This window comes from Danaus plexippus (genome assembly GCF_018135715.1).
Source record: "Danaus plexippus chromosome 18 unlocalized genomic scaffold, MEX_DaPlex mxdp_20, whole genome shotgun sequence".
In the NCBI taxonomy this organism is placed as follows: domain Eukaryota; kingdom Metazoa; phylum Arthropoda; class Insecta; order Lepidoptera; family Nymphalidae; genus Danaus; species Danaus plexippus.
In genome coordinates, this window is record NW_026869853.1 from 4,866,594 (window position 1) to 4,894,518 (window position 27,925).

General features: G+C 34.9%; 4 protein-coding genes across 4 annotated transcripts; 2 read left to right on the forward strand and 2 right to left on the reverse strand.

Moving 5' to 3' along the window:
• Positions 1 to 1,831: 1,831 nt before the first annotated feature.
• On the reverse strand, positions 1,832 to 5,823 carry LOC116773153 (exosome complex component RRP46). Its single transcript, XM_032665549.2, has 5 exons — positions 5,572 to 5,823; positions 5,284 to 5,410; positions 4,963 to 5,071; positions 4,328 to 4,526; positions 1,832 to 3,093 (listed from the first exon to the last, which is right to left on the reverse strand). The coding sequence occupies exons 1-5, from the start codon at positions 5,672 to 5,674 to the stop codon at positions 2,969 to 2,971; spliced, it is 663 nt and encodes a 220-aa protein (XP_032521440.1). The 5' UTR covers positions 5,675 to 5,823; the 3' UTR covers positions 1,832 to 2,968.
• Positions 5,824 to 6,026: 203 nt separating this feature from the next.
• Positions 6,027 to 15,163, forward strand: LOC116772952 (ribosome quality control complex subunit NEMF homolog). The gene is made up of 18 exons (XM_032665282.2): positions 6,027 to 6,263; positions 6,517 to 6,688; positions 7,510 to 7,712; positions 7,980 to 8,116; positions 8,219 to 8,394; positions 8,743 to 8,934; positions 9,353 to 9,535; positions 10,141 to 10,391; positions 10,797 to 10,992; positions 11,272 to 11,450; positions 11,995 to 12,166; positions 12,318 to 12,438; positions 12,573 to 12,805; positions 12,889 to 12,958; positions 13,091 to 13,284; positions 13,792 to 13,935; positions 14,177 to 14,307; positions 14,592 to 15,163. Exons 1-18 carry the CDS (start codon positions 6,208 to 6,210, stop codon positions 14,788 to 14,790), a joined length of 3,009 nt encoding a protein of 1,002 aa, XP_032521173.2. The 5' UTR covers positions 6,027 to 6,207; the 3' UTR covers positions 14,791 to 15,163.
• On the reverse strand, positions 15,163 to 20,172 carry LOC116773256 (radial spoke head protein 6 homolog A). The gene is made up of 13 exons (XM_061528388.1): positions 19,958 to 20,172; positions 19,692 to 19,881; positions 19,281 to 19,406; positions 18,336 to 18,424; positions 18,168 to 18,255; positions 17,990 to 18,074; positions 17,703 to 17,836; positions 17,341 to 17,460; positions 16,968 to 17,118; positions 16,574 to 16,719; positions 15,892 to 16,106; positions 15,453 to 15,597; positions 15,163 to 15,296 (listed from the first exon to the last, which is right to left on the reverse strand). Exons 1-13 carry the CDS (start codon positions 20,086 to 20,088, stop codon positions 15,204 to 15,206), a joined length of 1,713 nt encoding a protein of 570 aa, XP_061384372.1. The 5' UTR covers positions 20,089 to 20,172; the 3' UTR covers positions 15,163 to 15,203.
• A 1,693-nt stretch (positions 20,173 to 21,865) lies between these two features.
• LOC116773184 (mitochondrial GTPase 1) lies at positions 21,866 to 25,877 on the forward strand. Its single transcript, XM_032665589.2, has 4 exons — positions 21,866 to 22,436; positions 22,519 to 22,727; positions 23,049 to 23,236; positions 25,058 to 25,877. Exons 1-4 carry the CDS (start codon positions 22,033 to 22,035, stop codon positions 25,262 to 25,264), a joined length of 1,008 nt encoding a protein of 335 aa, XP_032521480.1. The 5' UTR covers positions 21,866 to 22,032; the 3' UTR covers positions 25,265 to 25,877.
• Positions 25,878 to 27,925: the final 2,048 nt, after the last annotated feature.

Genomic DNA, 27,925 nt, shown 5'->3' on the forward strand with positions numbered 1-27,925 from the left:
TTTTTGTACAGCAAAATTTATTGCCTCTTCTGCTAGATGCTACCGTTTCTCTCCAGTGAATAAACAAGGTGCTTCTAGTTTTATGATTATTTCATCAACCCATAAACCTTTACTTTGTAATGCAATCTGAGCATTGTTCACTTCCCTTAGCATATCGTTCCAAAAGAAATGCAATGCACACTTCAGATAATATATTCCATCATCTAATACCATGGCCAAAAAAATTATAAATTTGTTGCACAGTTTCGAATAATGTTTGTATTTCTATGACCTCTTTCACTGCATCACTTACTACCAAATTTAAATTATGAGAAGCATACTGGACATACACTGCATTTGGCTCTATATCCCTTATAAGTCTTTGAACTCCGCCATAAGTTCCTTTCATGGTGTTAGCTCCATCGTACCCTTGTCCACGGCACTTATTCAGAGAAATATTTTTGTCATTTATAGATTTTATAATCTGCTTGGACATTGCTAAGGCTGTTTGATCTTTAACCTCATGAAATCTTAAAATGACTCTTTAATCACGTGCGCTGTTGGAGTTCCATTTTCATCTTTCTCGATTACACAGTAACGGTAAAGCTCACACCATTGATCTCTTGGAAGTATCTTGAGTAGTATCAAATAAAATGGTGCGGTTACTATTTCATTTACCAGAGAATTTTCCACTTTTTGAACCAGAACAGCAATGAGCTCATTTTATATTTTTGGCCTTAAGTATTTAATCTGGCCCTTAAGTTTGCTTAGCAACTCTTGTAAAATGGGATCGTATTTGGCTAATAATTCGACAACACTCAAAAATTTTCTCTATGGCCACGAAAACCTAAATTACAGGTTGATAGAGTCAGAGTTACATCAAGAAGTCTAGTGAGAACCTGGCGCCAAACATTTTTCCTCTCTTGAAAATAGACTTTTGCTCATCATCTAGTGTTCCATGTAACTGACACTATCGATGTACAAAACATAAATGCAAATGTTCTTTCGATGTGTCATGTCTTTCTATGGCTTCCACAATATATTTCCAAACATCATAGCCTTCCATCCAAATATTTTGTATATTTTTAGATGCCCTGTTTGCGAATAACCAACATGGTTCATAATTTGCTTTTCGAAGCAATAGAGAATAGGACAGCCATTTGCGTTCTAACTTTATACCAGACTTTGAAACAGAGTAATAATATTTATCCAAGATCTATTGTTACTATCCCTTAAAAATGGAGCTTTTGGTTTACATTGTCCATTTTCGATAACAAACCGTTAGATTTATTCATTGAGTTCTTTAAAGTTACCTTTATCAGTAACATACGGTGAAGATTTTAATTTTTTTATGTTCAAAAATAATTCATTTGAAGAAATGCTCGTACCTGGATGTGGTTGTTCTGAATCTAATGTTCTGTTCTGTCTGCCCTTCCGTAACGCTGTTCATTTGATTCTTCTTTAAAACTATCTTGATTCTTTAAGTACCGACTTATTTTAGATAACTTTTTATTTTGTTCTTCAGACTCCTCCTTTCGCTTTCGTTTCTATAAATATTAGAATAAATTTCTTACCGACTAGACAGTTTCAGACTATTTTCACAATTATAACTAAATATATCGTCACTTGCCAAAAACAACAAATTCTTACAACAACAAAATGCTAAGTGCTTAATGAGTTCTTGCGTAGTAGAAAAATGGAGACTGTCAAAACTTGAATCGGGGACTCCCCGAGCATCAGCAAGTATTACTACCATAAATTATTATAAGCTAGGTTAAAACATTTTAACACATGCCTTAAAATTTCAATACGTTGTTTTCACTTGGGTATAAAATTAAGTAAACAACTTAAATAAATTAGAGACAAAACATTTTTTCAATTTATTGTGCATTTGTTAATATAAATGTTGAGAATTGATATTTTCATCTGACCAGGGGCCACTTCCGGGGCCCATGGCATTTTGCCGACTTGCCACCCTATAGTTACGCCACTGGCTACTAGATACTAAACGAGTTAAAAAAGTATCACCTGTACGCAACACAACAAAAATACTTCACTTACCTTGTTTATTTTCTTCAAGAATCGACTATTAACCCGGTTTTTATACAAAAATTGTTGTTATAATATATAACAATTAAAAAACACTTTGCACTAATGTTCACACGTTCACGTAAAAGAAACAAAAGAAATTGCCCAATCCACAATACAAGTGACGAGCGAGGGAATCCGCTGAATAGCGTTGGTTATGCGGGAACGGGGTATTAAATATTCGGGAAATCCCTGACCGATTGACAGTGTGCACATTGTTTTGTTTTTAAATATCAATTTATTATACTCGTGGTACGATATTATAATTACCTAGATTATTTTATTTTTTATTATTACTAGCGGTTATGCTCTCTGCCACAGACTTACGATTTTTTATAGTTAGAAAGAACTACAACTGATGGCCACAGTTGGGGTTAACATCTTTGATATTAAAGTACCTATTTGTACCATTTTAGCTTAACTGCCAAATCTCCTTATTGTGACTGGCTTGTTAACAGTTAAATTTTATTCTATTTACAAGCTACTCTCTGTTCCTGTCTCCTACATTCTAAGCGACACTGCCACAATATATCGGCACGTTTTCGCACGTATGAAGATCGGAATTAAGGAACAGTGTCCCATTTCGCGAACGTCACGGTACACAGCATAAACTATAATGTGTGTTAATTATTGTTCTCACAGCGTGATCTACTTACAGTAGTGACCCGAAGTGTACAATCAACACCTAAAATTACTTATATTTGTATGAGATATATGTCATGTACAGACAATACATAGATAAAAAACATTTATGAGTGCACTTAAAGCATATACACACTTATATAAACAATTATTAAATATATATAAACATAAATCACTTCACATGCATTTATATTATTTAAAAATCTAATTGTCCATAGAAAAACGTTTAATAACTATCATTGTCAATATAACATTCCCGTTATATAACATCACTGTATTTCCTCACTACATCCCTATAGAAGTCGAAGACCAGGTCACTGGCTGCACGGCATTTCTCTAAAGCCTCAAGGTACATGTCTTCACCGACAGCACCCTCAGTGAAACCTACAAATAAAATACACATGCAATCAACGGGTTCATTATAAAATGGCTCGGCTACTTAAGCTTGACTCCAGGTATACCTGATACCTGGCTGTATACACAAACCGATTTTTGTAAATCAAAGGATCATTATGGGCAATATAATATTCTCTATGTTAGAGGTTAACACAAGGTACAGAATGTACAGATGTACCACAACTAGTGCTACATGTGTAGATCTATAGAGCTACTTCCAGGCAGTGAGTAGTCCTGCGACTGGTGATTTAGGCATAAGCCCATGAGATTTCGAACCCGCTCCATCATGCACGGGAGGCGGACCTTTAACCTCAAGGCCCCGCGGCTTATGATTAGTGATCATTACTAATAAAAAATATGATTTTTAATTTTATTTCTCCGACTGCTACATTCTCCTTAATTTTTATTTCAATAAAACGATTATTTATATGACAATAAGAACACAGCATTTAATAATACTTGCTACAATTTTTGCATATACATACATATCTCTATTAAATTCTGACACTGAAGTTATTTTACAGAAGATTCTATCACTTTCTTTTTTGCCTCTGAGTCTTTATTGCCTCCAACAACGTAATTATATTTAAAACAAGGTACCAGCCCAGACTCCGCACGGGCTCTTTACAAAAAATATAAAATAGCCTATTTAATATAACTAACAAATGGTACGCCTTATTTAAATGATTTAAAAAGTAATTTGCAAAAACGGATGTGGGCTTGAAAATGAAGTAATTTATTTTGATAAGACTTAGTACCGTATTTATGTAAATAGCTTTCCAATAAACGCTTTAGGAATGCCAATTTTAAAAAGTTGTAAAATGGATATAGTATGTTATTCTTAAGGTATAGACATATGCCACCACGGACTTTTCTGTAGACCCATATAATATACACAATTCCACCATATATTATTTTTTATATCTCAAAGACTCTAAGCAGCGTTTTCGTTAAAAGCTCTCAGACGGCTCATGTTTTCCCGATATCTTCAACAAATATCGTTAATGTACACAAAAGTAAATACAAAAAATTAACAAATTATATACTGAAACCTTCCACGAGAATCATCTGTGCAGTTGTTTTTCCATTTATCGCGAACAGACAGACAGACAGACAGACGCGACGAGGGACTTTGTTTTATAATATGTATTGATAACCCACTAATAAAAATAATGAGAATTTAAGTCACATAAAAACTTATAACTAATGCAATTATGCTCACCTGTAACGAGATTCTTATCTCTGCTATCAAACACAAAGTACAATTTTGTTGTGGCCGACTGAACCTGCTGATATGAAGGTTCCAGTACAATATTTCCAGTTTCATCCACAATACAACTGACGGCTGCCACTACATGATGTAACGATATACCACTGTTAAGAAGAGCTAGACATGCACAGTTGATTGCACAGGAAAGGAGCTGCACGGGAGAGAGATAAAAAATTATGTTAAATCTCCTTACTATATGAACACATAGTTACTGAGAATAACATTGATTTAAAAAAAAGGATAACTAGACTATCGAGTTGTAAGTATTCTTAAAATGAAACTTTACTAGTTATTAAGAATACAAATTTGTTCCAATCCCCGAGTTGATTACCAGCTGATTAAAAAAAGGATCTCTGGTAAACAAGAATCTTAATCGAGTTCTAAGACACATACACAACTCAGTCTCATTACACCACACAACTTATAGGATTTTAGATAAAACATAGCATTATAAATAGATATCAACAATATTATCATTTTCAAACAACATGAGATCTTTAAGTCATTTCCATACTAATTTTATTGCTTATATATTTCAAGCAGTCTTAAACATTACCAAAATTTTTATACTATTCATTAAATCTCACCCCTCCATAGTCTTCTAATTCTTGTATTGTAATCGTTATTCCGGTCCGAGGATACAGGCAACCCAATATAGCTGTTTCACATGTCTGTCTGATTACATTTTCTTTAAACCTGCATATAAATTTTTATTACATTAAACAAAACAAATCTGTATGAGGTAGACCTTTGCTCGTTTTTAAATACATATGTTTTTATAAATAGCACATGTAGCCTAACAATGTTATTAAAATAAATACTTAATGTTTTATAATATTAATAATTAAATTTTTATTATATTTTTTATAATAAATGAAATTTAATAATGAGACAATATTCTCAATTACCGATCAGCAACTGACGGTTTCCCTCCCTTGCTACTGAACAGAATTTCAAGAGTCGCCTTCTCTATACTCTGGCTAGTTGTCTTGATGTCCAATGGACCATTAACACTTACTGTGACCACAGTTTCACCTGCAATTGTATTTTCAAAATTAACGTAATTAGTTCTTATTGTGCATAGGATAAAACTTTAAATATATCACGATTGGAAACCGCGCTGTTTATGTAAATGGAAGGTAAACAAAATATTAGTTGAATATAAGTCGTTTTTTTTTTTTGCATTGAATATTTACCTTGAGATAAGATCGCCGAACCATCAGATCTGCTAAGAAAATTAAGTTCACATTTCATAGGTCTCAGTTGAAATTTTTGATAAATATCATCTTTCTGACCCATTTTATTTTATAAGAAGACTAACATTTAATAAACCACACAGTTTATGTACAATTTATAACCTTATTTACGAAAACAGTAAATATTAAGTAGCAGGCACATTAAACATTTATTTTGAATTTTTGAACTTTGGTTTGCCATATATACATGTAATGTTAGTTAATAATATTTCATTACGTATTTATATCCTTATAAATTAAATTATAAAAAATATAATTATATACGTATATGTCCTGTGAGATTATGTCTTTGACTGATTGAAATTATAATACTATTTTCTTTGCGTTTTTTCTAAATACAACACTAGTCTAATAAGACACACGTGTCAATCTGACATAAACTTTGACGTTCACAGAATATTTGGAATATCGAGATAATTCATATTTGTCGTTTGCGATAATACACTCGGCTTTTCGGCTTTCCTTTAATACGTGAATGCTTTGCTTATTGCTATAATGAGAATATAGTTATAAAGCTGACTTGAAAATTATTCAAGTTCTTTTAAAGGATATATTTAGTTGAAATTTTTAACCAAAATGAAGACAAGATTTAATACTTACGATATTGTGTGTATGGTGTCGGAACTGCAAAGGTAACGTTTTTTATATTAAAATGTTTTAGTAATTGTGATCTATAAAAATTGTAAAAAAAATTGTGTACATTTACATTTGTAATTGTTTATCTGAATACAACATTGTGCAATAAATAATTATATCGTTAACGTAATATTTTACGTTACACTTGCCAAAAAATATTTAATAAAATAAAAAATCACTTCACTAACATTTAATATTAACTTCTGCGTAATGTCGTAATATATCTGACTGTTTAAAAACTAATTCCAGACTGGTGGGTATGCGAGTTAACCAGGTGTATGATATTGATAACAAGACATATGTGATCCGACTGCAGAGGTCTGAAGAGAAGGCTGTGCTGCTGCTGGAGTCAGGGAACAGGTTCCACACAACACAGTTTGAATGGCCCAAGAATGTAGCTCCATCTGGGTTTACTATGAAGGTAAACTGAAATTTAAATATAATATTTGTTTAGAAATGAAATCATAGTTTTAGAACTATACATATATATATATATATATATATATATATATATATATATATATATATATTTATTTGGCATTATATGTATAATAAATAATTTTTATTTTTATTAATTTCATCGGAATAGCATGAAAATTTTATATAAAAGAAAAAAATCAGAATATTTTCAATTTGTAAATTTAATACTAGTCCAGTTAAATTAGGTCAAAAAAATATTAATGCGGTTACAATAATTCACACCTAGCTTATAGCATGATATCCGGCTGCAGGCTTAGTGTGTTCATCAGCTATTTTTCCTTAAAAACAAATTTTTTTAATATATTTTTATTAAGTTAATATATAACCAATACAAGTTTTCCTATAATAATATGGTCGATAGTATTTTCAATTGATCTCTGTCCGTGTCCCACAAATGATACATGTTAACTCTGTTTCAATTTCACTAAATATTTATCATCTGTAAGAGCCCTTATTTTGCCGCGCAATTTAATGAGGCAACCACATATGTGGTTGCCTCATTAAATTGTCATATGACAATGCAAAGAAATTAACTTCAATTTGATAAAAAATTGTTGAATGTGAATTGTCGCAATGAAGATATTTAATTTAAGAGAACAAGTGAATAAAATCTCTCCCAATAGTTAAGTAGATATAATTTAACGTCAATCTAACACTGTAATTATAGAAAAAGAATATTTTTGTTGCTTTTCACGTCGCATAATGACACACCATTTTATATAAATTTTAAAATTCTATGGGAATTGTGGTGTTGCTTTTCAGCTTAGGAAACATCTTAAGAACAAGCGTCTCGAGAAGCTGAGCCAGCTGGGCATTGACAGGATAGTTGAGCTACAGTTCGGTAGCGGCGAGGCCGCGTATCATGTTATACTGGAATTATATGACCGCGGTAACATAGTTCTCACAGACTGCGAGTGGACGATACTGAATGTACTACGTCCGCACGTCGAAGGTGATAAAGTAAGGTAAATTTCTGTTGTCTCATAACCATTGATTAGATATAATATTTCTTTTACATGATTTTTTACATGTTTAATTTACTGAATTATTTATGTTATATGTATGAAACAAGAATATAAGAGCAGTCATTTAGTTTAGCCACACACTTAGCTAAAGTGTTTAATGTAAATGCCCATGTATTTTATTTTTACTTCAATATTTCGATAGTGTTAGGTCATTTTACGTTGGATATTTTTTCTGTATCATGCCTTCAATATACAATTATTGTTTAGGTTTGCAGTCAAAGAAAAGTATCCTCTTGACAGAGCCAAAACAGACTATGCAGCACCAAATGAAGGTGCTCTCAAGGAGATATTAGGAAAGAGCAAACCTGGTGATAACCTCAAGAAAATACTTAATCCTAATTTAGGTACCATTATTATTTGATTTATTATTTTATTTTTGTGTACTTATGAGACAAAATTTCATCTGCAAATTTATTTACCCAAAAGAATATTTGATAAAATTCTAGAATATGGTGCATCAATAATAGACCATGTCCTGCTGCAAAATGGTCTGTCTGGTAATTTAAAGATATCACAGGATCCTAACAAAGGATTTTATGTGGAAAGGGATTTGGGAATGCTAGCAAATGCACTAAAACAAGCTGAGACAATGATTGAGAATGGAAAGAATCAAATGGCTAAGGTAATTTTTTTTTAAAGAATATTTTACAAGCTAAATTATATAAGAGGCACAAAAATATATTATAGCTAGTCTAGGAAACGGTGCCATGACTTTCAGTCACACTTGTGATACAGATATTCCATGAGCTATACAAAAATAAATTATTACGCAGTAAACGCTATTAAGAAATAAATGTCTCCCGAAAGAGGTTTCTATCCGAATTTTTACTTAAATTGTAATTTTCGAGTGCATTTAAACATAAGAACAATACCATTTCTAAATTGTTCCTTAGATGAAGATCTGATAGCAAAGTCTTTGAGTAGCATAGAAGGCCATTATGAAAGATAAATGATTATTATCATCTTCCAGGGTTATATAATCCAAAAGAGAGAAGATCGACCAAATCAAGATGGCGGCCCGGACTTCTTCCTCACCAACCAAGAGTTCCATCCCCTGCTGTATCTCCAGAACAAAGACCAGGTGTACGTGGAGTATGAAACCTTTGACAGAGCCGTCGATGAGTTCTATTCAGCTCTGGAAGGACAGAAAATTGATCTTAAGGTAAATAAAATTAAAGTGCCCTTTATTTTGGAGAACCAAACAATTTTTGCTTAAAATTGATGTTATATTTTTGTTGATTTTTACTGTTTTGTATGTGATGAAGTGTACATTAGTAAACATTACGATGAGCGCTGTTTCCTTCACAACCGACTCCCATACATCTGACCATTTGACAGAAAAGGCCACTTCAAACCAATTAGCAAATACAATTTTATATATACCCTCGTATTCCTATACTCCTAACTCTACAATATTATTTGATAATGAAGAATTCTTTAGCAGACACTTTTGATTTACGAATCGTGTAAGCGTTAATAACTCACACAATATCAAAACACTCAGAACAGCACAAACGGCGGTGCCATATATTAAGTGTCAGTAACTTGTTGAATTTACATTGATTGATGACTATTTTCAGACGATTCAAGTTGAACGTGAAGCTATGAAGAAGCTCCAGAACATCCGCACCGATCACGAGAAGAGGCTCAGCAACTTGGAGAAGGTTCAGCTTGAGGACAGGAGGGCGGCGGAGATGATAGCTAGGAATGAACCGCTCGTCGAACAAGCGCGGCTCGCCATACAGACGGCCATAGCTAACCAGGTGACTTTATGTATAGATAAAACTGCTTGGAGAAACTCCTTACAAAGTCCACCTTACTGACACCAGAGGTCTTCACTGTAATCTCTTGCCAATCCACCATCACCTGGAGACTGGTAATTTTTTGGTGGGATTTATTTTTTTTGCCCAAAATTTATGTCTCGACAACGACAATTATGGACCACCCTGCTATTAACTGGCTGCAGTTCCTCTACGAAGGAGGTCTTTATTTGTATTGGGAGATACTGAGAACTCTTTTAAGTCTTAGTGCTAAACACATCTACGTACGAGCTGCCTTCTGTCCCGACACGATTATAGTTTCTCTATTTGATGACTGGTATAGTGCCTTAAGTTCGGGAACTTATCAACGTGTTATACTTTCGTACATTGTACACCCCATGGCACGCCTAGAAGACAATGATCTTCTCGGTGTCTGATGATACAGGTTCCGCCAAAATCGGTGGACTGAGGATCTGATGGTGCAAGCTAAACAATTATGGGCAGATTTATGGATAAAAACAGTCAATGAAGTAGAGCTTATAAACATTTGGTAATTTGGAAATTATGCTTTTTACGCAGAAACTATATTTTGTAAAACCAATTTTCAGATGAGTTGGGATGACATCAAGCTGTTAGTGAAAGCGGCTCAAGACAACAAGGATCCCGTGGCGTCAGCCATAAAACAGCTGAAGCTGAACACCAACCACATTACGTTGTTGCTCAAGGACCCGTATGATGATGATGATGATGATGATGATGACGATGATGATGACGATGACGGCGGCGGGGACAAGGAGAGGCTGGAACCAATGATGGTTGATATCGATCTGTCTCTGACTGCCTTCGCTAACGCTAGACGGTATAGTCATTTTGATGACTTTTTTTAGCAAATAAACTTGCACCAAAACGATTCTGCTTAATTTCAATGATCACTACAAAATTAGGTTATCGCTCAACTGAATGATAATAGATTACATAATATTATTAAAAAAAAAAACCGATATGCATTAAGTATTTTTTAATCTCCATACCGGCACGTTTGAGGCACTTAATACAGTCGTTTATAGGCCAGAGATATAAAAACAAATAATTAATAAGACACTCACACGTCTAGGTCGATATAAGCCCAACAGCTAAAACCACCGCAAGGAGGCTAGCTCGACCCGGTTCCGCTCCGGTCCTGACTGTAATTAGTAATTAGAGGAATGAAAAGCTCAATTGTTACATAGAATCAATAAAATATTTATCATATAATTTTTTTTAGTTACTACGATCAGAAACGCAGTGCTGCCAAGAAGCAGCAAAAGACGCTGGAGTCAGCGGACAAAGCTTTGAAGAGTGCTGAGAAGAAAACTAAACAGACGCTGAAGGAGGCTCAGGCCATCAGCAGCATCAGCAAGGCGAGGAGGAACTACTGGTTCGAGAAATTCTACTGGTTCATATCATCCGATAACTACTTGGTATGCTTTGTTCTTATTGCGTATGAAGTCCTGTATTCGTTTGTCCCAACTTAATAAACTTTATAAAAGGACAAACTAACATTTCTGTTGTTTTAGTTCACAGTTTTAACTTTTATTTGCCTTTGATTTGTTTGAAATAGTTTAAAGAAGGTATAATCGAAATTTGGCTTTCATTGAATAATATTATTAACACATACAAACAAAATCATCTCGGATGGTTTGCTTACATTCTTTATCTTGTTTCCTTGGATTCGTCACGGTCTATCATGTCTGTTCCAGGTGATAGCCGGTCGTGACCAGCAGCAGAACGAGTTGCTAGTGAAGCGTTATATGCGGTCTACAGACGTGTACGTCCACGCGGACGTGTCCGGGGCTTCGTCGGTGGTGATTAAATGTCCCTCGGGGCCTCCGCCCCCACGAACGCTCAGTGAAGCGGGACAAGCGGCCGTCGCATACAGGTGAGGAAGTCTTAGGCGGCCCTATGCGACCATACATCTACAATAATTTTGCAAAATGATTTTATTGTGCAATAATGTTTTACACCGTCTTTAAATCCAAACATTCAGTAATGTTTAGCAATATGATTGGCAAACCATTCAGGTGACTGAACTGATCGCAACCGCTTGAAACAGTGAACTGAAAAATATTGCGCAATACTAACCTACCCCGTACAAAAAATACATAAAGAGCAATAAAAATTAAGCTCGCTCAAACTTCTGTTAAATCTTTCAATATTATCCCTAAACTGCTAGTATATTGTGCAATATTATTGTAGATGTATGGGCCGCCTAAGACCTGGGACGCAGAGTCAGTACATAGATGTGGGTGACGCCTTATCAAGTGATAGTCTAATGAAAACAAAGAAGAAAGATCTCGACTAGTTTGCTAGTTTCTCGTTATCTTCTCTCGCTTGTTCTTACCGATATTCCTAATTCTGTTATTACAGAGATGATATCTTTATCAAATGCCCAAATTAGTCACTAAACCGTGAATCTCGTTCAGTGTCGCATGGGAAGCGAAAGTCCTGACTCGTGCGTGGTGGGTCCACGGACACCAGGTGTCCAAGTCAGCTCCGACAGGTGAATATCTGTCAACGGGCTCCTTCATGATCCGCGGCAAGAAGAACTACCTGCTGCCTGAACACCTGCAGTTCGGATTCAGCTTTATGTTCCGGGTGAGAGACACAGGCAAATAAAGTAACGCTGAAACCAGCCATATTCCTAGTCCTACTATTTTGTGCAGAAAACTAAGTCTAAGCCAACATTTTATTTAATGGCTATCATATAATGACCTGTGTCAGAGATGATAATTGTATCCACCTCCAGCTTGAAGATAGTTCCATCGACCGTCACCGCGACGACCGGAAGGCTGTTCAAGCTGATGATGCCAGTGACGTCACATCCGTCATCAGCGCGGACGAACAGGAGATTGTTGTGTCGGATGACGGTAGGAAGCTACTGCCAGCATAACTTAGATGCCAAAATATTCTAAGGATAATAAATTTTACTTGGTGCCGTTGACATCGAGATACAGCGTGGTGCAACAGGGACACGCTTTTGATACAATAATTTTTTTTGCAGACGAACCTTCAGATAACGAGGATAAGGAGAAAAAATTAAATACAATAGCCGAAGAAGTAACGAAAATAGATCTAGAAGATAATACAGAAGAAAAACCTAAGGAGACAAATGACAAAGATTTGGGCCACAAAGATTCAGATGGTAACGAGAACGAATTAAAAATTAAAGAGGATTTGAAAAATGAAGACAGCGAGTCTGATGACGAAACAGGAGTATTACACACACACGTGAAGGTCTGCGCACACAAACATATACTACCTGGACCACATGCAGCAGTCCCAGTACTATGTATAATGACACGAATCTGTCCTTGCAGGTGGACCACGCTACGGGCGAGGTGTTCGTGGCCTCCAAGACACGGACCATATCCGAAATGTCTGATAAAAGTAAGGATTCCACCCTTTGTATTGGTAAAGTCTTATTGGCAATATTTTTTGATCAATGAAAATGTTTTATACTAACGCCTTAACAATGAGCCGTCTGAATATAATGATTCAGAATGTAACTTAAAATTTCAGGCGAAGAACCCATGACCTTCCCCAGTCTGCCCAAGAAGGGAGGCAAAAAACCCCAAAAGGAAGTTAAGAAGAGAGAAGAAGTTAAAGAGAAGCAAGGACCCAAACGAGGGCAGAAAGGAAAGCTGAAGAAGATAAAAGAGAAATACAAGGACCAGGACGAGGAAGATCGCGCGCTCATGATGGAGATACTCAAGGTCGGGACAAAATATTATAAGGCGCGAGACACACAGCGGACTTAACGTTACTTGCATGGAAGTAGTAAGGCTTTAACAGTCTTTATTTAATTACCAATGCCGTGCTAGGTCACCCAATTTAAAATGTTCTAAATTTAGAAAATACTTTCTACGTTACGTTACTTGTGTCTGGCAAACGTCAAATCAAATCCGGTAATCCACAAGATGGCAGCTAGCATTACAATTGCTACCACAATATATATGTATGGCTGCTACGTGCATTTTCATCCAAATACTTTAACGAATTTTGGTGAAAAAATAAAATAATGTGACTTACATACAAGAATAAGGTGTAGACGATGATATAAATTATCCCGGAAATCCGTTTAGTGCGACGTAATAGTTGTACGAAAAGTCAGGTGTCAGTGCAACAGAAAATTGTCCACTGTCCTTAGTTAGCATCTATTGTCTTAACATACTTTATATCTGTGAGATGTTTCTACCCTCAACCGATTATTATACACCCAGCCGGATAAAAGCGCCAAGGAGACGAAGAAAGCCCAGAAGCAGGTCAGCAAGAGTAAACAGAAGCAGGCCATCAAGAAGATACCACAACCGGCTCCCGTACTGCTGGAGGCGGAGTCAGACGACGAACCGGCCCCGGACAATGAGGTGCGGACAGATAATAGTATTCTTTTTAATGAGACACAACACAGATAATTAACAAAACTGAACAAAGGTATATTTTGCTTCAACGATGGCGTGTACACGGAACATATATTAAATACATCTCAAACAAATATTCGACAGATTTTGGCGACATTTACTTGATGTAGCTGAGGCTTTAGAAAAGCCTATAGGTCATTACAAAAATCAACCCTATGAACATATCAATAAGAGTCGTTTTTTGTAGCCCGAGGCGGAGCCCGCAGCGGACGCAGACGCGGAACTCCTGTGTCAGCTGACGGGAGCTCCGCTCGATGAGGACGAACTGCTGTTCGCGGTGCCTGTGGTGGCGCCCTACTCCTCGTTACTCCAATACAAGTGAGACCAACGTTCAATAACATTTCGTTAAGGATAAAGTAATCAAAATATTGTTATTGTATGACTGATAGTGATTTTGAAAAGTCATATAGCTAGTTAGTTGAAAAAATATGACATAAGGAACATAGACAGCAAGTTGTATAAAAGCATAGCTAGAATATAGGACAAAAAGAATATTGGTTATAGTTTCCAACCTCGCCTGACCAACGTACAGTAAAACTTATGAATTCATCACTAAAGGTTAAAGATCAAAGTTCAAGATCTGAATCTGACATTAATTCCAGGTTCAAAGTGAAGCTAACCCCTGGCAACAACAAGAAAGGTAAAGCTGCCAAGACAGCCGTCCAGGTGTTCCTCCGTGACAAAAACACCAGCTCCAGGGAGAAGGACCTGCTGAAGGCTGTCAAGGAGGAAAACATCGCCAGGAACTTCCCCGGGAAAGTGAAGCTGTCCGCACCACAGCTACATAAACATAAGAAATGATATTAGCCTAGGTCAATGTGAAGGAACCTGTCCCCTTACTGCTTAATACTGTTCTGTATATAATGTTGACAGATTGTGTCTGTTTAATAAACACATACAAAATAAAAAAAAATATGAAATAGGTATTAAAAGTGGGATACAATATTTTCAAAAAATTAAATTTTAATAAAAATACGTGCACAATAAAGAAGCCGCCGCCGCCGCGTCGTCACGAATCATTCTGGCAACACCGCACTAGTTATCTCGACTACAATTTTCATTTGTGAGAATTTCTTATTCATTGTTACAGTAGCTCCGTTACTACACATATATTATAATGGTATAACTGTTGCCGTGTTTTTTAATTGGAAATAAAGATTTTAATGTAAATAAATTCCTTTTATTACTCAAGCAATATATAATATAACAATATTCTAATCTTCTTCCTCCTCTTCCTCGGGGAATCCCTCCCCCTCTCCCGGTAGTTCTGGCGGAGGGGGAGGAGGCAAGTGGGCGATACGATACGCCTAGGGAACATTAAACAAATCTATTACTAAATATGAAAAATAAAATAATAATAATAATTTAATTATTAAATTTTTGCTATTCATGGACTAAACTTTCTAATTTTCAAAAAAATCACTTTCAATATAAAAAATTGAGGCGTGATATTAATATCTTACCTCTTCATCTGCAAATGTAGGATCAGCCATCTCCATGACCTCTGGGCCTATGACGTACTCGTCCTGCGGTCGCGGGAGTTGGAGCGGAGAGAAGTTAGGAGGCTGTGCCTTCAGACCCCAGCCCACATACATACACTCGGACTTCCTGCGTATTAGATATCGTCCTTAATTCACAACAGTTTAGATTGCGCCATGGTGACCACTGGCCAGAATTCCAGACAATTTTTTCATTTTTCTTTATTTAAAGAACTGGAGCCTTATATCGGTTGTTACTGATGCGAATCCTGCTCATGTTTTTGAACTTTTCATTCCATATTTTCTGTTTTAATTTTCATCAAGTGAAAGCTTAACATTATTCTATTATGGAAATTATATTTTTACGTATTTAAATGCCTCGGCACCGCTGACTGGTCACGCTAGGTATTTAGTGTGAACTAACTTTCCGACATTCGAGTAAGCCACAGCTCCTGGCCATACGTTGCTCCTGAGTACGGCGATCGACCTGTCTGGTATCAGCGTGGTACTGCTCCGTGGAGTCCACGCTACGCCGCCCTCCAGCCGCGCGTCGTCCGCCAGAGGGCTGAACAGTGAAGGCCCTGACTCCGGTGTCAAGGGCGGAGGACCCTCGTCATCCTCTTCCTCCAGACCTTCTTCCTATATATTAACTTTTTACTTGATATGGTAAAACTAAACAGCAACAGTTATTCTCATGACCTTAGCGGAGTCAGACATGGTTGCTTATGAATTCGACCGTGAAGATGTTGAGACGAATTTCCAGATACTACCGATAGGGGTGCTCCCCTTAGACCGATTATATTTGTGAAAGCCCCTATTCCTATCTCTCCCCGGCCCTTCAGACTAGGTCTCCCCCGCGGAGTGGATCATCAGAAAAAGCAGTCTCCCCGATCCGCAACGCGACTTGTTAATTTACTTTCGCTGTTTCAACAAAACTATGTTTTGAGTATATTTTTTATACATTGCCAATGTATTAATAAATAGACCACATCAGGGATAAATATTCTAATTTATGAGACTAGCAAGGGTAGGAATACTTTTAAGTGCCATTAAATTTCTTGACAAATGTTTAATTAGAAGTACTTCAACTTATTAATTGATCTAACCATCCCCGCGTTAGGGTTCCACCAGATAGTCCGCCCTTGTTTGAGGATGTACCTCCCGTGGTGGACCCAGTACGTAAGATTGGGGTCGATGAGATCCTTCAGTGTATGTCCTTGGTAAAATGGATTTGGATTGAAAGCCATATCACCTAAAAAATGAAGTACAAAATATTTATGGGTGCTTATATTCGTATAAAAATTTAAAGCATTAAATTTGGAATAAGTATATCATACAAATTGATTTTATAAATTGTACCAATCGTTCCTAAAACAATGAGGTAGTATTTTAAGTAACGGTATTTTAACAAATTACAGACTAACTTTTCTCTGGTAAAGAAACTCCTTAATGGTGGCCCATAATGTCCATGTGAGCACCTAAATTGAGTCTATAACAAACCAGCTCCTTCCTCCAGGTCAATATCCTCCTCTTCCCCTGACCCATATGTGTAGAATCCTTGCGGTGATATAGAGGTCGCGGCTTGAATTCGCGCCAGTTGTGCCCGAAGGTAGTTCCGCTCCGTGCCTTCAAACGGTGGGAAGGTTAACACCTGCAATTGGAAAATTTTATAAATTCATATGTTAATAGATATTTTTTCTAATTTTCGAATCTATTGAACCTGTCTTCCCACGACTTTTTTCCACGAACATTTCATAATAAGACATAACTATTTACCTGTTAAATTTACTACTTTAATTATAAACAACATTAATTATACCTGATAGTATTCATTTCCCAAAGATTCAAATTCTATCAAAGTATTCCAACTCACTTCAGCATCTAAATCTCCAGTCATACACCTCACAGTGAGTCTTGCAACACGTATCTGATCTGGAGTGACATCCGGGAGACAGATCCAGGGTTCTCCAGGTTGACTGCACACGTAAAAGACCTAAACAATATTATAAAATGCATTATTTAACAAATACACTAAATTTCATTCATCGTAATGTTCTGCAGAATGAAGAGTGCCCTTATATTTGTACATTGGCGTTTTTGTTCAGACAGCTGCTGAGAAGAAAGATCTCTCTCGACTAATTTATTTGTAAGCACAATTAGTTGTACACTAGACTAAATTCGAAATAGCGAGATCTTAACTTAGTCTAGACTGATAGGTTTTACTTCAGATAGAACCTTTTTATTAACCCCTTGGCCAGGTCTCTCAACGGGTATCGGTGGCGGTGGCTGAAACGTGGACACAGGAATTTCCGGTAGTTTAGGAGGAACCGGTTCTTTTGGTTTCTCTTCCTTTCCTTCGCCCTCGCCAACTAAATATCAAAATTAAGTTTTAATTTTAGTATTTAGGGAAGAAATTCTATTCATTAAGCGTATTTTTTTAATATTCACGAGTGTTTTTACAGATCTTGTTTTTATAAAAAATCCAAATAACACACCAATATACAAATACATATATAATATACCCATTTCTTTCTGTTCCTCTAGCTCTTGTGCCTTATCTTCCTCCAGACCCTCACCTTCTCCAGGCATGTCTCTCATTTCAAATTCCTAAATTATTAATTGAATTGTGGAACATTTGAAAAAATCTTTATTCCAAACCAGTACTTTACTGTAAATGTTGATAGATTATTAATGTCTCACCCTTATCCTCCTATCCAACTCTTCAATAGTAAGGTCAACTTCGGCGACGTAATAATTTGCTTTAGTACCAAAAATCTTGCCAAAAAATCTATATTGATATTTATTTTATCAGAAAAACAATAATTGAAATTTCCTATTGGAGCCTAAATTAAAAAGATTATGTAATACCTAACAGTAGCCACTGGTTCTTTGATTGCCAGCATGTTAAGGGCGATGTAAACAGCGTAGCATTCGCTGTCAGGTAATCCATATCCTCCCTGAACAGAAAAAATATACATATATTGTTACGTAATGAACTAATTTGGCTTTTCGGTAAAAAGTGTATCGCATTCACGACACAACATGATGAGAAAAGTAATCAAATTAGTTAAATATGTTTTCCTAACGAAACTGTTGAAATTCATAGTCATTACTCATTATTAACATATAGCATATAATAAAAAAATCAAGTTTCCCTCAACCTATCTCTTAAAAAATCTTAACCTCTAATTTTAGCGAGTTCAGGTTCTTATATGGCTTACTAATATGAGCCTAACAATATAAAGAATTAAAGGAAACTATACAAGTATGGAAAAAATAATTGTTCATTACATAGTACTGATAGTTCATCGTAATTATAGTTTGACTACCTACCAGTTGAATTTTTTATGAAAACATTGACCGGCAGCGCCATCTCGTGATGAGTGGTCGAAACTATTAGCTCTACGTTTATTAGATTCCTTTTTGAATATTTGTACACAAGAAGAAATATAAACGAGAATATTTTGGAATGTTCTAGTAATCGGATTATTGTTTATAAAACTGCCGCTAGGTCGGCTTCCAGTCAGTCTTTCGAGAAGCGACATACAAGCAATATTACCTGGGATTGTATCTGCGATCATTATAAAGTAAATATTAAAGTTTTCTGTTAAATACCTTGTGTATATTGCGAATCAAACCCTTCTTCTGAAGAATATTTTACTACAACCATGATATTATAGATAAAAATCTATTCATACTCAGACAATTAAGTTTCCCAGCGAATTTGATAAAAGCTACCATAACGTATCTTATATATGCAGAAAATAGAATCTTGAAATTTGAACAGATTTAAAGGTAAAAGGTTCAGTTCACCTCTCTAAAGTAGTAGTTGTGATCTATGAGATCCGCGATCCTGGGTTTGAATGATTCTTCCTCGAGATCAAGCTCCTGTTCTTCCTCACCTAAATCTTCCAGCCTCTGGGACTTGCTGGCCACTAACTGTACGAGTGAAAAAATGTGTTACGCCATTACTATAAAAATCTATCTATCATCTATGACCTAATACTTAATTTCACTTGAAATCAACATGATGGTTTTAATAATTCCAAAATTTTTTTCCACCTAAAGCCTAAAGTTATTGAAGTCAAGCCTAAATGGACACAGATTTTTTTATACGTCCAAAAACTCGTCATGTTTTTCGCTATTGATTTTTGTGAATGTCGAATTCAAAATATAGCAAAACTAAGAACTACGTTTGTTTTATAAAAATCAAAAAATAGGAACCCTAAACATTTCATCAACTCGTCGGACTATAGCAAGCTGTGGAGGCGACAAATAAATGTCGTTGAGCAAATCGAAGTTTGGTCGAAATTTCTCTTGCTTGACTTGCCAAGAGTACTGCTCAAAGCTGTCCACCACATCTGGAGGCTTCTGTGATATAATTTTATGCACCACATCCACTAGATGATCATACCTGTAGGAGAAGTTTTATATATCTCATGAAAACAGATTAAGCGTATTAACGTTTCCGTAAGTTTTGTAATATTTACAATGTATCCCCGGTCGCAGCGCACTGTTGCTTTAAAAAATTTTTGGCCATAACCAAATCATTGTTCAAGTCCGGCATGACATTCTCATTCGCCGCTATGATATCAGGCTCGCACATATATGTCTTAGACATTTTTAAATTATTTCTAATCACTACAACAATAGTTAAATAATAATAAATTCTCGTCAGATTGACAATAAAGTTGTCAATAAGTGATAGTTCTTTCAAATGTAAATCAAATTTATTAAAAATAATAGTAATGAGATTTGACAAAAGGTTTTATTCAGATAAAGAAATATTTCTGACCTCTTTCCATGAACGTGGAATGAGTTTAATTTAATTTTGTCGGTCTCATCATGAAGAATTATTTCATTTATATCATAAAGTTTAATTTAAAAATAACGCATACATGTCGTGGGTTGGTTAGACAAAGGGCAAGTAGCAGAAACCTTCACGAGTGTCCTTGGTTTGCTGCTGGTTCCCTTAGATTCTGTTTCAAGAACAAATAGTACCTAGGCATCCCCGACAACTCCAGATAGAATCGCTTCTAAAGGGTGCTGCTATCTGTAAGGGAGTAAGGAAAAACATCCTCTAATCACCTTCTGTTTGGAGGTGTCATGGAGATGGCAAAGTATGTGCAAGAAGTGGTAGAAAGGCTGCAGCCATCGGCTGCAATTCCTGACGTGGCTGTCGTTGCTGGTGGAGAGAAGTAATAAATGTAAGACTAAGTAGCTTGCAGAGAATGTTTAGGTTACAGTTAGTTATATTTTTTTGTTTTGTTTTCTTACATATATATACAATACAATAATAAATTTACAATAGTTATTATATATATATAAATTTATTTCTGAGATAAAGATTATTAAAAAAGAGCTTTTAACATTGTTGATAATTTTAAAATATGAAAAAGCTAAATAATATTTAAAAAAAATTAAAAAATATATATTTAGATGCAAAATTAAGAAATTACTTAAAATGTCAATAAGTTTGATGAATTTTAGCAATACTATTTAGAAATATGTTACGTGACGGTGTCATAAGTGATAGTTAAATTAGATATTAAAAGAGTTACGGTGTAATCGCAGGTCGCGCTAAGCTTCTAAGTAAACTTGTTCATTCTACACGGGTCTGACTCAGCAGTTCCGTGTGAACAGACTTTTTAGTTTTATATTTCTTTTTCGAATATTTTAGAATATTGTGTCACTATTTGTTCACCCTTCGTACAATATAGTCGAACCAATTAATTGTAATTTAGATTTAAAATTAAATTAAGTCATTTAAATTTTGGTTTCATTGCATCCACCGACCGTCGAAATCATAATTAATATATGGTGATTTATGTTATGTAAGGATTAGGATGGTGACCGTTGTATAAAGAATGGAGTAGTTATAGTAAGTGACTATATAGTAGTCCGTTCCGAGCTTCCTTTATGCTATGAGCTCACGATATACGCGATTTTCTTCGCCCAGCTCTCCTGAAGCAGGATATGGTTCGGGTAACGGGCTCAGGGCTGGTTGCTACAGACCTCGCATCCTAAATCCTTTATCATCTTGTTCTGTTCGTTGTTGCGTTCTCTGTTTATAATAATGAATAGAATACATATCAAAATATCTAAAAGGTAACATTAATGACTATTAAGTGAAGTAATGTAAAAAAGTAATGTAAAGTAGTAAGTTTCAAAAAAAATAATGGCTTATATATGTGAGTTTCAATTATAAATTTGAAACAATCATTTTGTAATAAAATTTAAAAATTATCTATTTTGATAATTTGTTGTTAAAAAAAATATCTCATATACACACCTCAATACTAAATATGAAGTCAGACGTCCTGTACAGTCGATTAAAAATGGCGAATTTTTAAACGCATGAATAATGTCAAACTTAAAGTCAACGTCAAATTACTAAACAAAATAAATATTTTGAAATTAATTTGATTCTAATGAGTATTCAAACAAGAATAATTTTCAAATGAAGCTTTAAGCACCCTATATTCAATATCCCATTAATAGTGTATATAGTTAATCTGTATTTATGTAATAAACATAACCTCCGAAACAAAACAAAACATTCGACATGGCTACAAAGTTCGATGCGGCTTTATATAATTTTCGTAAGAAATGTCCTTACATAGGCAAAGATCTCCTCCGCTGGTTTCCAGGTCACATGAACAAGGGACTGAAACAAATGCAGCGAAAACTAAAATCTGTAGATTGTGTAATAGAGGTTCACGATGCTAGAATTCCATTCAGCGGTCGAAATCCTATCTTTACCAGCACTATAACTGGTGCTAAACCTCATATACTAGTTTTTAATAAAAAAGATTTGACGATACCTAAGCTCCTTCCCAAAGTTAAGGATCAGTTACGTGAAGAAGAAGGCATACAAAATGTAGTCTTCACAAATTGCAAAGACCAAAGTTGTCGAGGTCTTAAGAGTTTACGACCTCTCATAGTAGATTTAATCAAAAATTCGAATAGGTATGACATTAATTTAGTCAATAACAACATGGTACATATATATACACATCATAAAATTTCAATAAAACATAATTTTGCATAGGTATAATCGTAGTGAAGAGATTGATTATAATGTGATGATAATCGGAGTGCCCAACGTGGGAAAGTCGTCACTGATCAATATGTTAAGAAGCACCTACATGCATGTGAGACATGCACTTCCAGTGGGAGCCGTAGCTGGAGTCACAAGGAGTTTGATGACAAAGATGAAAATAAATAACAACCCTAAGATTTTTATGTTTGATACTCCAGGTAGGGTTGTAATAAAAATTAAACTTTGGTTAATCCATTTAATATATAAATACTCTTTGCTTAACAATTACCTTGATTTTATAAAAGTGTAACTTATATTTTAAAAGAAAACTATTTTCTTAGTAAAACTGATACAAGTATAAATTTCTTCAATCAATTTTGTTTGTTTAATAAAAACCCATTTATTTATGTTTTTTGTAATAAATATTTAAATCATTGAAACTTCCTAATATTCATTCCCTAATTATATTATAACTTAATGAAGAGCATGTGTTGGTTTTATATTTGTATAATTGCTTAAATATTATAAATTATTGTCAGGTATTCTAGAGCCGTCCGTGAAAGATGTAGAAATGGGTTTGAAGCTGGCCCTGTGTGCGTCTCTCCAGGATCACTTAGTGGGTGAAGAGGCAATCGCAGACTATCTGCTTTACTGGCTGAACAGTCACAACAACTTCAAGTACGTCGACTACATGGGACTCTTGGAGCCCTCCGACGATATACATAAGGTGAGTGGTGTTAAGGGTATGTCTTTTAACAGGAATTATAGAAAAAATGAATCCTAACAAAATATATATTCATGAAAAAGTGGTCTTAATTCATAATTAATCGGAATTTGAAAATAATGTAATTTAAAATGTGTTTTTAAACATTGAAGTCGAACTTATAATATTACAGAAAATAACTAAAGAAAAACCAAAGAGAATTTTAATAATATAATTTTTTTATTCAATATTATATAACAGTATACAACATATTTTCTAACGTTTTCGAGTCAAACAGAATTTAATAAATGTAACGTGTTTTTTGGTCCGTATATTTTATGTATTGTGACGTCAGCGGCGTCCTCTGACCTCGTATAGTTACTATTCAAGGTTTAATCCTACATTAATTTCGGATTACATTGACTAGTATTATCACATGTTACATTTACGCGTTAGATAAAGGTCCCTTAAACCTACGCCTGGGTCGCAAGTCCCAGGCACTGTTGAAGGTCCTCTCCCTGCAACGCGATGTCCCAGCATTCGCACGGTGAATCCATTGAATGCTGAGACGTTTAGTCTCGTCTCTATATTATAGTGTGATGTTTGTTAAAACAATTTTAGAGCATTAAAAATATATATTTTATTCAAATTGTTCATTGGATTATTCCTTAAACATTTATTGTATGTAGTAAATTACGTAATAATTTAGTACTTAAAATGAGCATATAATTAGCAGTGGAAAAAGTAGTTTTAACCCGTGTTTCTTTTAGACCAATGAATGATTATTATTGTCCCAGTCTAAATTTACTTATGCAATTCATGTCAATCGTTACATCTGACATATTAACGTTAAATTATAGAATATAAAAAGAAGGTAGTGATGGTCACTCGTTGACATTTATTGCTGTGAAATACATTTAAATGATATTTATTTCTCTATCAATTTAAATGTTCCGTATACACGATCAGGATGAAAAATAAAATTAAATTGAAATGTATCAACCATTTTAACGTTTTCATAATATATGTCAATTAGTTTCATTTTTTTTGTTTAAATTAATTCTTAATGTTAAACGGACCCGCCACAGATAATAATTTGGAATAATTTGTAATTGTATTCAAATTCTTTGAATACAATAATGATTCGTATTTGATCGTGCTGTTGACTTATTTTATACATATGTTATCTTAATTCGTCTTTTTTAAACGTTGAAATGATTTTTTTAAATAAATATCAAATTTCTTTCTATATCAATGTCATTCTCACCACGAGCTTAAGTCATCAACAAGAAAAAAGCAATTTTTCGTTTAAGTGGCCCCCCTTTTTATTGGGGTAATCATTTATCAATTTCCAACTCAAATGATGAGCAGAGGGAATGTGTGGGACTTTATGTAATAGACTCGGTAATACCCATAAGCCCCACACGTTACCCTCATGAACCTTAGCGGGAAATTTGGAGTGCGCCAAGGAGCCGCTTGCGCATTCTACGAGATCGCTGGCCTATATTGAGAGGTTGGCCCATACTCCTCCAGCCGACGTTTTGGCAGAAGTCGCTGTCTTCTTTCTAGTGGGTCTCTTTCCCGACGATGACTTGTTCACAAAATGAGACCATGGAAACCAAAACGACATCGCTAACAAACTTCCTTGGTATGGCGCTGAATAGCGAAACTTTGCAGCTCAGCAGACAGTACTACACTACACACTCCATAGATGACGAGAAGTATCCTTCCACCGTAGTAGGAGTATCCTTTGCTTGCCAGTCGCCTCTCTTTTCGTGATCTTGTGCAGCTACTACATACATGTAGTAATCGTGCTATGTTAAATGCGTTATATTGTTCCCTCAGGTACTAATATCCGGTGCTGTGAAATTCAATCGAGTGCGAACGACACGCGACTTTGACGGTCGAACGAGGACCGTGCCTGATGTTTTGGAGGTCGCCAGGGTCATGATCAAAGCCTTCAGGACGGGAGAGTTGGGGAAGACACTGCTGGATGTGGACATGCTGAGCCACCGGGAAACGAAGAGAGAAGATGAGAAAGCGCTATCATAGATTTTACCACTTTAAATATAAATAAAATGCTAATATACGCGTACCACAAAAACAATACAATCAACCTCTAAAGAGGTTTTTTGAAACAACTGAACTATGATGCAACTATACTCGTACTACCATCAGTAGGGTGACATTCATGTTGGTATCCAAGGAGCCAGATGAGGGTAGTACCCCTTCCCCTCCCTCCAGAAATTTTATGACCTCACGTAATCACTAATAAAAGTGTTACGATTCATAGAATTAATTATGAACGCTAATAATGACTAAGAAGCGATGTCTCGTTTTTGTATATTTCACAGGCATAAGGAACGTTTCATTCGTCTGTGCTTCGATATGACCACGTTTATTCTCTGGCCATCTACATACTCCTCGATACACAGATCAAGGCCAGTCGCCATATTTGAAACAGAAACACATCACTTCGTTTAGTATGAATCTAGCGGAGAAGTTATTAATACTACTGTAGATAAACCAAACAACTTGTAATGTTAATAGGAACTGGTCAGAAGTTAACTTTATTTGGTAAGGAAAATGTAATGAATCTGTACATGATAGTTTGTAAGGTATCCTGTGTTATTTCAATGTAAATAAATATATTTCCTATAAAGTATTTAATTGCAGTTCGCACTATTAAATATTATACTTCGCATATATTATTAAACTTATGAAGTTTAAATATTATTATTTCAGCACGTATTAAAGGTGATGGCTTGTGACCGTTTCATACATTTTCATCTAAAATCCATCAAAAAATTTATACCTACAAAACTGTTTCTTTAACATATAATTTTGTACTAAATGTACAGGAAACTTATAAAGCTGACAAACAAAGTTTTTTTATTTATTTATTAGCTGTGGCTTCATTCGCACTGGAACCGCGGAATATTTTGTCAATGTCAACGTTTTATCCGTTGTGCGAATTATAATCTAGAGTACTGATTGGAGAAAACACGAACGAGTTTGTCGAAAGGAATAAAAGCATTAACTTAATATATATTTTTTTAAAGAATATTTATACTATACCAGCACCTTAACAATGTTATTGCTAGACATGTTGTAAAGAAATATCATAAAATATTAGAACAATGGCAAACTAAAAGGAAATGTGACAACGATGTTGTCACTGTGACTTCCTGAATATCAGGAAACATCGAAGGTAAAGAAAATGCATTTTTCGCCATATAAATGGATGTTGATTGAATTCCTGACCATTAAGCTATGAATCGCATGCATTACATACACTTAGACTAAATATCTTTTTTCTCAAATTATATAAATAACGTTTTTTTAAATATAATATGGCCTTCCGTGCAAAGACGTGCATAGTATATTCTGCCAGTGTCGTGTTGAATGGAGGAGACACAATCCGGGATTAACTTTTGAATGAAATAAAACTTAACAGTCTCGACTGAAGCTATAATTAGATAGATCTAAAACAACACAAGTTCAATTAAATGAAAACAGGAGATATACACTGTATAAATATTATTACAGGCTACGGATATGTGCATGAACATGACGCTACATGTAGCTACATGACAGTAATCCAAGATTTATTTAATTGTTTTGTAACAAAAGAATTTACAATTCAATGCAAAGGAGGTTATATATTACATTTTTTGTGTATTAAACGTTAACGTATAAAAAGTTAGGAATCAAATCTATCTAGTTTAAAACAAGCACTAAAAATATACCACTAATATTTAACTCGACACGATGGGCCATTATAATAAAAATCGTAAGTTCCAAGAGAACGACGTGATTCGCCAGCTGGAGTTAGACCGGCAGCGTAGCATAAAAGACTCGAGTTGTAGTTGTACCTAGTAGTTGTTTAGACTAGTTTAGAGTTCAACAAAGACTAATAAAAGATATTTAAAATTAAATGAGGTCGAAGAAAAACTTAGCCTTTAATATCTTTACATTCCATTTTATACGCCTCAACTAAACTAAGCTGAAAAATATAGTTGAAGAGTCTGTTTGTCATTTCAAACTAACAGCTTTATTAATATCTAAAAGTTTGCTTGTCTGTCTACCCGTTTGTTCCCGCCAATCTCTTGAGTGACTGGACCGATTGAGACGAGAATGTCACTCGCAGATAGGTAAAATGATGAGAAGTAACGCAGACTACTTCTTTAAACTACATCAAATAGGAGGAAGTTCCAAATACGTATATATTTTGGTTACTGATTTTCGAAATTATTGTTGTAATCGGAAGGTCATTGTCCTGAGTTAGTTCCATTAATTTAGGGATCTTCGATAAATGATATGGAACCTCATAACGCTCATGAGATGTATCTGTAAGGGGTTTAGATACGCAGCAAAACAATAGTCTACAGCTTGTATGAATAAAATGTTAACAACATTTTTTAATTCACATCACATCATTTCACAACACATCGTTACTTTTTTTAATGCTACATAAAAACTTTATGCTGTAGTTATATATAGATAGTCATTACAAAAAGCCAACTTAATTTTAAATTACTGGCGTATTACATATCTTTACATCAATATTGTAATTAGTGCCATTTGCGTTAAGAAGACCTATGGCCACCCTAAACTCGATAATAATATTGAATTCCTCTTACAGGCGGCTATCTTATATTTATTTGATTGTAATGTTCCTTAAGTGTGGAGGGATTTTATTTTAGTACTGAG